The sequence below is a fragment of the Struthio camelus genome, chromosome 34, assembly GCF_040807025.1.
Source record: "Struthio camelus isolate bStrCam1 chromosome 34, bStrCam1.hap1, whole genome shotgun sequence".
Classification (NCBI taxonomy): Eukaryota; Metazoa; Chordata; class Aves; order Struthioniformes; family Struthionidae; genus Struthio; species Struthio camelus.
Window position 1 is genome coordinate 100,586 of NC_090975.1, and position 10,687 is coordinate 111,272.

Below are 10,687 nucleotides of genomic sequence, written 5' to 3' on the forward strand. Positions count from 1 at the left end.
CGCTCAGCCCCCCGCTAGCACCCACCCTGCACCCTATAGCACCCCCGCAGCACCCTACAGCACCCCCCAGCACCCCATAACCCACTCAGCCCCCCCACTAGCACCCACCCTGCACCCTATAGCACCCCCGCAGCACCCTATAGCACCCCCCAGCACCCCATAACCCGCTCAGCCCCCCACTAGCACCCACCCTGCACCCTATAGCACCCCCGCAGCACCCTATAGCACCCCTCAGCACCCCATAACCCGCTCAGCCCCCCACTAGCACCCACCCTGCACCCTATTGCACCCCCGCAGCACCCTATAGCACCCCTCAGCACCCCATAACCCGCTCAGCCCCCCACTAGCACCCACCCTGCACCCTATTGCACCCCCGCAGCACCCTATAGCACCCCTCAGCACCCCATAACCCGCTCAGCCCCCCACTAGCACCCACCCTGCACCCTATTGCACCCCCGCAGCACCCTACAGCACCCCCCAGCACCCCATAACCCACTCAGCCCCCCACTAGCACCCACCCTGCACCCTATAGCACCCCCGCAGCACCCCATAACCCGCTCAGCCCCCCACTAGCACCCACCCTGCACCCTATAGCACCCCCGCAGCACCCTATAGCACCCCCCAGCACCCCATAACCCGCTCAGCCCCCCACTAGCACCCACCCTGCACCCTATAGCATCCCCGCAGCACCCTATAGCACCCCCCAGCACCCCATAACCCGCTCAGCCCCCCACTAGCACCCACCCTGCACCCTATAGCACCCCTGCAGCACCCTATAGCACCCCCCAGCACCCCATAACCCGCTCAGCCCCCCGCTAGCACCCACCCTGCACCCTATAGCACCCCCGCAGCACCCTATAGCACCCCCCAGCACCCCATAACCCGCTCAGCCCCCCCACTAGCACCCACCCTGCACCCTATAGCACCCCCATAGCACCCTACAGCACCTGCCAGCACCCTATAGCACCCACCCCACACCCCTGTAGCGCCCGCCTTGCACCCCACAGCACCCTATAGCCCCCCCGAGGGTGCCCCCCCAACCCCCCCCGGTGTCGCCCCGTTTCTGCCCCCAGAGTTCGAGCCGCCTTCGGCCACCGAGAAGAAGCGGACGGTCTACCAGATGGCGCTGAGTACGCCCGGACGCCTGGGCCCCTGCGGGGGGAGCGGGACCCCGGACGCCTGGGCCCCCGGACGCCTGGGCCCCTGCGGGGGGAGCGGGACCCCGGACGCCTGGGCCCCCGGACGCCTGGGCCCCTGCGGGGGGAGCGGGACCCCGGACGCCTGGGCCCCCGGACGCCTGGGTCCCCTGGATGGGGAGGGGGAGCGGGACCCCGGACGCCTGGGCCCCCGGACACCTGGGTCCCCTAGATGGAGGGAGAGGGACCCCGGACGCCTGGGCCCCCAGACGCCTGGGTCCCCTGGATGGGGGGAGCGGGACCCCGGACGCCTGGGCCCCCGGACACCTGGGTCCCCTGGATGGGGGGAAGAGGGACCCCGGACGCCTGGGCCCCTGGACACCTGGGTCCCCTGGATGGGGGGAGAGGGACCCCGGACGCCTGGGCCCCCGGACACCTGGGTCCCCTGGATGGGGAGGAGAGAGACCCCGGACACCTGGGCCCCCTGGATGGGGGGGGGAGAGAGACCCCGGACACCTGGGCCCCCTGGATGGGGGGGAGAGAGACCCCGGACGCCTGGGCCCCTGAACATCTGGCTCCCCTGGATGGGGGGAAGAGGGACCCCGGACGCCTGGGCCCCCGGACACCTGGCTCCCCTGGATGGGGGGAAGAGGGCCCCCAGATGCCTGGGCCCCTGAACATCTGGGTCCCCTGGATGGGGGGAAGAGGGACCCCGGACGCCTGGGCCCCCGGACACCTGGGTCCCCTGGATGGGGGGAAGAGGGACCCCGGACGCCTGGGCCCCTGGACACCTGGGTCCCCTGGATGGGGGGAGAGGGACCCCGGACGCCTGGGCCCCCGGACACCTGGGTCCCCTGGATGGGGAGGGGGAGAGAGACCCCGGACGCCTGGGCCCCTGGGGCGGGGGGGGGGGTCCGGTGTGGGGGCCCCGGTGCCGGCCATGCCCGGACGCCTGGGCCCCGCGCGCAGACAAGCTGGACGAGATCCTGGCGGCGGCGCAGCAGAGCATCGGGGCGGGCGAGGGGCCGGGGGCCGCCCCGCTGCCCCCCCTGGGCAAGGCCCGGCCCAGGGGCTACTTCAGCCCTGAGGTAGGACGTGGCCCGGACGCCTGGGCCCCTTCTGGGGTTGGGGGGGGATGGATGCCTGGGTCCCTTGGGGGGCATCTGGATGCCTGGGTCCTTTGGGGGGGTCCGGACGCCTGGGTCCTTTGGGGGGGTCCCGGACGCCTGGGTCCCTGGGGGGCGCCCGGACGCCTGGGTCCCTCGGGGAGGGTCCCGGATGCCTGGGTCCCTGGGGGGCGCCCGGACACCTGGGTCCCTCGGGGAGGATCCCGGGAACTTGGGTCCCTGGGGGTGCCCGGACGCCTGGGTCCCTCGGGGAGGGTCCCGGACGCCTGGGTCCCTGGGGGGCGCCCGGACACCTGGGTCCCTCGGGGAGGGTCCCGGGAACTTGGGTCCCTGGGGGTGCCCGGACGCCTGGGTCCCTTGGGGAGGGTCCCGGACGCCTGGGTCCCTGGGGGTGCCCGGATGCCTGGGTCCTTCGGGGAGGGTCCCGGACGCCTGGGTCCCTGGGGGTGCCCGGACACCTGGGTCCCTCGGGGAGGGTCCCGGATGCCTGGGTCCCTGGGGGGCGCCCGGACGCCTGGGTCCCTCGGGGAGGGTCCCGGACGCCTGGGTCCCCGGCGGGGGCTGAGGTGGGCCGTGGCGCAGGCGACCTTCGAGGGGCACCGCCTGGGGCCGGGGGGCTACGAGCGGCCGTTCCTGCCCCCCGGCCCCCCCCACGGCCTCATGCTGCGCCAGAAGTCCATCGGTGAGCCCGGACGCCTGGGCCCCCTGGTGGGGGGGAGGTGGTAGGGGGGGAGAACCCGGACGCCTGGGCCCCTTCTTACTCCTGGGACCCCATGGGAAGGGGTTGGTGGCCTGCCCGGACACCTGGGCCCCCTCTGGAAACATGGGGTCTCGAATGGGGGTGATGTCCCCGGACGCCTGGGCCCCTTCTACCCCTGGGACTCCATGGGATGTTGGTGACCTGCCCGGACACCTGGGCCCCCTCCTGGTCCTGGGACCCCATGGGAGGGTGGTGACCTGCCCGGACACCTGGGCCCCCTCCTGGTCCTGGGACCCCATGGGAGGGTGGTGACCTGCCCGGACACCTGGGCCCCCTCCTGGTCCTGGGACCCCATGGGAAGGTGGTGACCTGCCCGGACACCTGGGCCCCCTCCTGGTCCTGGGACCCCAATGGAGGGTGGTGACCTGCCCGGACACCTGGGCCCCCTCCTGATCCTGGGACCCCGTGGGAGGGTGGTGACCTGCCCGGACACCTGGGCCCCTTCTACCCCTGGGACTCCATGGGATGTTGGTGACCTGCCCGGACACCTGGGCCCCCTCCTGGTCCTGGGACCCCAATGGAGGGTGGTGACCTGCCCGGACACCTGGGCCCCCTCCTGGTCCTGGGACCCCATGGGAGGGTGGTGACCTGCCCGGACACCTGGACCCCCTCCTGGTCCTGGGACCCCATGGGAGGGTGGTGACCTGCCCGGACACCTGGGCCCCCTCCTGGTCCTGGGACCCCAATGGAGGGTGGTGACCTGCCCGGACACCTGGGCCCCCTCCTGGTCCTGGGACCCCGTGGGAGGGTGGTGACCTGCCCGGACACCTGGGCCCCCTCCTGGTCCTGGGACCCCAATGGAGGGTGGTGACCTGCCCGGACACCTGGGCCCCCTCCTGGTCCTGGGACCCCATGGGAGGAGGGTGACCTGCCCGGACACCTGGGCCTCCTCTGGAATCACGAGGTCTCCAATGGGGGTAATGTCCCCGGACACCTGGGCCCCCTCCTCATCCTGGAACCCTACGGGAGATGGTGGTAGGGAATGGGAGGTGACCCACCCGGACGCCTGGGCCCCCCCCCCCCAATGCCAACTTCGATAACAACCGGCCGCCGCAGGCTCGGGCGAAGAAGACAAAACCTTCCTGACGCCACCGGTCGCCTCGGCCAAGTTCAGCCGGAGCCTGTCGGTGCCGGGACCGGAGGAGATCCCTCCGCCGCCCACCACGTCGCCGCCGGAGCCGCCCTACGCGGCCGCCGGAGCCTCCAAAGGGCCGGCGACGTGGCGGAGCGGGGCCGAACTTCGCCTCTACAACCTGGCCGCCCGGCCCGGCGCCTCGTACGGGCCGGCCAAGCCGTCGCGTCGCAAGGGGCCCTTGGTGAAGCAACCCAAGGTGGAAGACGGGGCGGGCGACAAGGACAAGAGCTCCATCGCCATCCCCACCATCGTGGTCAAGGCGCCTTCCACCAGCAGCAGCGGCCGCAGCAGCCAGGGCAGCAGCGTGGAGGCCGAGGTGGCGCCCGACATGGCGGCCGGCGGCGGCGGCGGTGGTGCTGGCGGTGGCACCACCACCGTGGCGGCCACCGCCGAGGTGGCGCCGCTCGACTTCACCTCGCAGTTCGGCGCCGCCTTGGTGGGGGCGGCGCGGCGGGAATGGCCGCCCGAAGGCGCCCGCCGGCGCTCGGCGCTCTTCCTCTCCACCGAGGAGGACGAGGAGGACGCCGCCATGGCCGCCGGCGGCCCCCGGCTCCGGCACTCCAAGAGCATCGACGAAGGCGCCTTCGCCGGCGAGGCCCTGGCGCCCCGCGGCTACGGCGCCGGCTCCTACCGGCCGGCCAAGGCCTGCGGCGCCTTCAGCGCCGTGTCCGGCCCCGGGGTGGCGCCGCCATCTTGCGGGGCGCCGGGTCGGCCACCTCCGCCGCCGCCACCGCCGCAGCAGCAGCCGTCTCAGGGGCCGCCGTCGCGCGCCGTCCACGCGGCGTCGCCCCACCTGGCGTCGCCCCACGCGGCGTCACCTCACTTGGCGTCACCTCACTTGGCGTCACCTCACATGGGGTCACCTCACATGGGGTCACCTCACTTGGCGTCGCCCCACGTGGCGTCGCCCCACTTGGCGTCACCTCACTTGGCGTCGCCCCACTTGACGTCACCTCACTTGGCGTCACCCCACTTGGCGTCGCCCCACTTGGCGTCGCCCCACTTGGCGTCGCCCCACTTGACGTCGCCCCACGCCGCCGCGCCGCCGCCGCCCGCCCGCCCGCCGTCGGCCCCGCGCGAAGCCCCGGCCGGCCGGGAAGAACGTCGCGGCGGCGGCGGGCGCCCGCCATCGCCTCGCCGGCGCGCCGATGCCGAGCCGGGCTGGGCGGGCGCCGAGAAGAGGCCGGAGGAAGGCAAGATGGAGCTGCACGTGCGCTTCGTGGAGGAGGACGGCGGCGGCGGCGGCGGGGACGGGCTGCCCTTGCTGGCCCTGCCGCCGCCGGCGCCCTCGGTGGACGCCGAGGACGAGTTCCTCTTCGCCGAGCCGCTGCCGCCGCCGCTCGAGTTCTCCAACAGCTTCGACAAGGCCGACGGCGCCATGGCCAACGCCACGGCGGCCAACGCGGCCAACGCCACCGCGGCCAGCGCCAGCATGGCCAACATCGCCATGGCCAACGTCCCCATGGCCAACGTCCCCATGGCCAACGTGGCCGCCATGGCCAACGTGGCCACCATGGCCAACGTGGCCGCCATGGCCAACGTCGGCGCCGTGGCCAACGCGGGCGGCGCGGCGGGGGCGCCGCCGGGGCCCCTCGACTCCACGGCCTCCAGCCTGACGTCCTACGACAGCGAGGTGGCCACGCTGACGCAGGCGGCCGCCCCCCGCGAGCCGCCCCACGTCAACTTCTCCGCCGTGGTGGCCTCCATCGCCATCCCGGCCGAGGGGGCGACCGCCGAAGCCGTCACCGACTCGGGCATCGAGGAGGTGGACAGCCGCAGCAGCAGCGACCACCACCTGGAGACCATCAGCTCCGTGTCCACCCTGTCGCTCTCCAGCGAGGGCGCCGAGCTCCTCGACACCTACGTCACCTACCTGGACGGCCAGAGCTCGGACAAGGCGCCCAAACCGCCCCGCGGCCGCCCCTTCCCGCCCCGGCGCGCCGCCGAACCGCCCGCCGGCCCCCGCCGCTCGCCCACGCTGCCCTGGGATGATGGTGGTGGTGGTGGCGGTGTCCTACCGCCGCCGCCGCCGGCCGTGGCCGCCATGAAGGCCAGCATCATCAGCGAGCTGAGCTCCAAGCTGCAGCAGATCGGCGGTGGAGGAGGAGGAGGAGGAGGAGGAGGAGCAGGGGGGGTGGCAGCATGGCCGCGCGCCGACCCCACCGCCGCCGCCTTCGGCCCCGAGCGACCCGGCTCGCTGCAGCGTCACAGGTAGGAGAGCGGCCGCGCGGGGTGGTGGGGGGGGACGCGGTGGTGTCCCGACGTCCCCCTCTGTCCTCCAACGTCCCCCTCCGTCCCCCTCGCACCACCCCTGACACCCCTCGCACCATCACCCACCCCCAACACCCCTCGCACCACCCCAACACCCCCTGCAGCACCTCCAACACCCCTCACAACACCCCGACACCCCTCGCGCCATCACCCACCCCAACACCCCTCGCACCACCCCAACACCCCCTGCAGCACCTCCAACACCCCTCACAACACCCCGACACCCCTCGCACCATCACCCACCCCAACACCCCTCGCACCACCCCAACACCCCCTGCAGCACCTCCAACACCCCTCACAACACCCCGACACCCCTCGCACCATCACCCACCCCCAACACCCCTCGCACCACCCCAACACCCCCTGCAGCACCTCCAACACCCCTCACAACACCCCGACACCCCTCGCACCATCACCCACCCCAACACCCCTCGCACCACCCCAACACCCCCTGCAGCACCTCCAACACCCCTCACAACACCCCGACACCCCTCGCACCATCACCCACCCCAACACCCCTCGCACCACCCCAACACCCCCTGCAGCACCTCCAACACCCCTCACAACACCCCGACACCCCTCGCACCATCACTCACCCCAACACCCCTCGCACCACCCCAACACCCCCTGCAGCACCTCCAACACCCCTCACAACACCCCGACACCCCTCGCGCCATCACCCACCCCAACACCCCTCGCACCACCCCAACACCCCCTGCAGCACCTCCAACACCCCTCACAACACCCCGACACCCCTCGCACCATCACCCACCCCAACACCCCTCACAACACCCCAATACCCCCTGCAGCACCTCCAACACCCCTCACAACACCCCGACACCCCTCGCACCATCACCCACCCCAACACCCCTCGCACCACCCCAACACCCCCTGCAGCACCTCCAACACCCCTCACAACACCCCGACACCCCTCGCAGCACCCCAACACCCCCTGCAGCACCTCCAACACCCCTCACAACACCCCGACACCCCTCGCGCCATCACCCGCCCCAACACCCACCACAACACCCCAATACCCCCTGCAGCACCTCCAACACCCCTCACAACACCCCGACACCCCTCTCACCACCCCAACACCCCCTGCAGCACCTCCAACACCCCTCACAACACCCCGACACCCCTCGCGCCATCACCCGCCCCAACACCCACCACTGCCAACACCCCACCACCACCACCACCCCACCACACCCACCACCGCCAACACCCCACCACCGCCAACACCCCACCACTGCCAACACCCCACCACCGCCAACACCCCTCTCTCTCCCTCTCCCCCCCCCCGCAGACTCTCCGACGAGGCCGGTTCCCCTCCGGGCGCCCCAACACCCTCCTCCGCCGCCGCCGCCGCCGCCCTCTTCCCGCACTGGCCGGCCCCGAAAGCACCCAAGGGTGTCGGCGGCGTCGGCGGGGTGCTGGGCGGGGGGGAGCTGGAGGTGCGGGCGGCCCCCCGGCGAGCCCCCAGCCCGGCCACGCTGCCCAGCAGCGAACGCAAAGCCAGCCCGGCCCCGCCGCGTCCGGCCTCGCTGCCCCTGCTGCCGGCCGGTCCCCTCTACGCCGGCCTGCTGGAGCTGCGGGCCGCCGCCGCCGCCGTCCAGCGCCCGCTGTCACCCGCCCGCCGTCACCCGTCGCCCGCCGTCGACAAGCCCTTCGGCGCCAAGCCCCTGCGCTTCTGGACCAAGTTCGACGTGGCCGACTGGCTGGAGTACCTGGAGCTGGGCGAGCACCGCGAGCGCTTCCTGCACAACGAGATCGACGGCTCCCACCTGCCGGCGCTCACCAAGGAGGACTACATCGACCTGGGCGTCACCCGCGTCGGCCACCGCATGAACATCGATCGCGCCCTCAAGCTCTTCCTGCAGAGGTGATGGAGGCGGCTCAACGGGGCAGTTGGGGGGGGGAGGAAAGGCCGGAGGTTGAGGAGTTTTTTTTGGGGGGGGGGGAACGGGGAGGGGAACCGGCGCGGGATGGGATCCCGGCGTCGGCGTCGTCCTCCCCGTCGCCCTCCGGCATCCCCGGCGGGATGCGGGAGATGGGACTGCAACTGGAACATGGCACCGGCGCCGGGATCCGTGGTGAGATGCAGGAGATGGGACTGCAACTGTGACATGGGAGCAGCACCGGGATCCGTGGTGAGATGGAGGAGATGGGACTGCAACTGTGACATGGGAGCAGCACCGGGATCCGTGGTGAGATGCAGGAGATGGGACTGCAACTGTGACATGGGAGCAGCACCGGGATCCGTGGTGAGATGCAGGAGATGGGACTGCAACTGTGACATGGGAGCAGCACTGGGATCCGTGGTGAGATGGAGGAGATGGGACTGCAACTGTGACATGGGAGCAGCACCGGGATCCGTGGTGAGATGCAGGAGATGGGACTGCAACTGTGACATGGGAGCAGCACCGGGATCCGTGGTGAGATGCAGGAGATGGGACTGCAACTGTGACATGGGAGCAGCACCGGGATCCGTGGTGAGATGCGGGAGATGGGACTGCAACTGTGACATGGGAGCAGCACCGGGATCCGTGGTGAGATGCAGGAGATGGGACTGCAACTGTGACATGGGAGCAGCACCGGGATCCATGGTGAGATGCGGGAGATGGGACTGCAACTGTGACATGGGAGCAGCACCGGGATCTGTGGTGAGATGCGGGAGATGGGACTGGAACTGTGACATGGGAGCAGCACCGGGATCCGTGGTGAGATGCGGGAGAAGGGACTGCAACTGTGACATGGGAGCAGCACCGGGATCCGTGGTGAGATGCGGGAGATGGGACTGCAACTGTGACATGGGAGCAGCACCGGGATCCGTGGTGAGATGCGGGAGATGGGACTGCAACTGTGACATGGGAGCAGCACCGGGATCCGTGGTGAGATGGAGGAGATGGGACTGCAACTGTGACATGGGAGCAGCACCGGGATCCGTGGTGAGATGCAGGAGATGGACTGCAACTGTGACATGGGAGCAGCACCGGGATCCGTGGTGAGATGCGGGAGATGGGACTGCAACTGTGACATGGGAGCAGCACCGGGATCCGTGGTGAGATGCGGGAGATGGGACTGCAACTGTGACATGGGAGCAGCACCGGGATCCGTGGTGAGATGCGGGAGATGGGACTGCAACTGTGACATGGGAGCAGCACTGGGATCCGTGGTGAGATGCGGGAGATGGGAGTGCAACTGTGACATGGGAGCAGCACTGGGATCCGTGGTGAGATGTGGGAGATGGGACTGCAACTGTGACATGGGAGCAGCACCGGGATCCGTGGTGAGATGGAGGAGATGGGACTGCAACTGTGACATGGGAGCAGCACCGGGATCCGTGGTGAGATGCAGGAGATGGGACTGGAACTGTGACATGGGAGCAGCACCGGGATCCGTGGTGAGATGCGGGAGATGGGACTGCAACTGTGACATGGGAGCAGCACCGGGATCCGTGGTGAGATGCGGGAGATGGGACTGCAACTGTGACATGGGAGCAGCACCGGGATCCGTGGTGAGATGCGGGAGATGGACTGCAACTGTGACATGGGAGCAGCACCGGGATCCGTGGTGAGATGCGGGAGATGGGACTGCAACTGTGACATGGGAGCAGCACCGGGATCCGTGGTGAGATGCAGGAGATGGACTGCAACTGTGACATGGGAGCAGCACCGGGATCCGTGGTGAGATGCAGGAGATGGGACTGCAACTGTGACATGGGAGCAGCACCGGGATCCGTGGTGAGATGCGGGAGATGGGACTGCAACTGTGACATGGGACCAGCACCGGGATCCGTGGTGAGATGCAGGAGATGGACTGCAACTGTGACATGGGAGCAGCACCGGGATCCGTGGTGAGATGGAGGAGATGGGAGTGCAACTGTGACATGGGAGCAGCACCGGGATCCGTGGTGAGATGCGGGAGATGGGACTGCAACTGTGACACGGGACCGGCACTGGGATCCGTGGTGAGATGCAGGAGATGGGACTGCAACTGTGACATGGGAGCAGCACCGGGATCCGTGGTAAGATGCGGGAGATGGGACTGCAACTGTGACATGGGAGCAGCACCGGGATCCGTGGTGAGATGGAGGAGATGGGACTGCAACTGTGACATGGGAGCAGCACCGGGATCCGTGGTGAGATGCGGGAGATGGGACTGCAACTGTGACATGGGAGCAGCACCGGGATCCGTGGTGAGATGGAGGAGATGGGACTGCAACTGTGACATGGGAGCAGCACCGGGATCCGTGGTG

General features: G+C 70.2%; 1 protein-coding gene across 1 annotated transcript in view; it reads left to right on the plus strand.

The window, feature by feature from the left end:
* SHANK1 (SH3 and multiple ankyrin repeat domains 1) overlaps positions 1–8,315 on the plus strand; it is a 51,391-nt gene extending 43,076 nt beyond the window's left edge. Inside the window, exons 19-23 of the mRNA XM_068923412.1 lie at positions 1,074–1,130; positions 2,106–2,224; positions 2,846–2,945; positions 4,080–6,369; positions 7,736–8,315. Coding sequence (XP_068779513.1) covers positions 1,074–1,130; positions 2,106–2,224; positions 2,846–2,945; positions 4,080–6,369; positions 7,736–8,315 — 3,146 coding nt within the window. The remainder of the gene's footprint in view (positions 1–1,073; positions 1,131–2,105; positions 2,225–2,845; positions 2,946–4,079; positions 6,370–7,735) is intronic.
* The last annotated feature ends 2,372 nt before the right edge of the window (positions 8,316–10,687 follow it).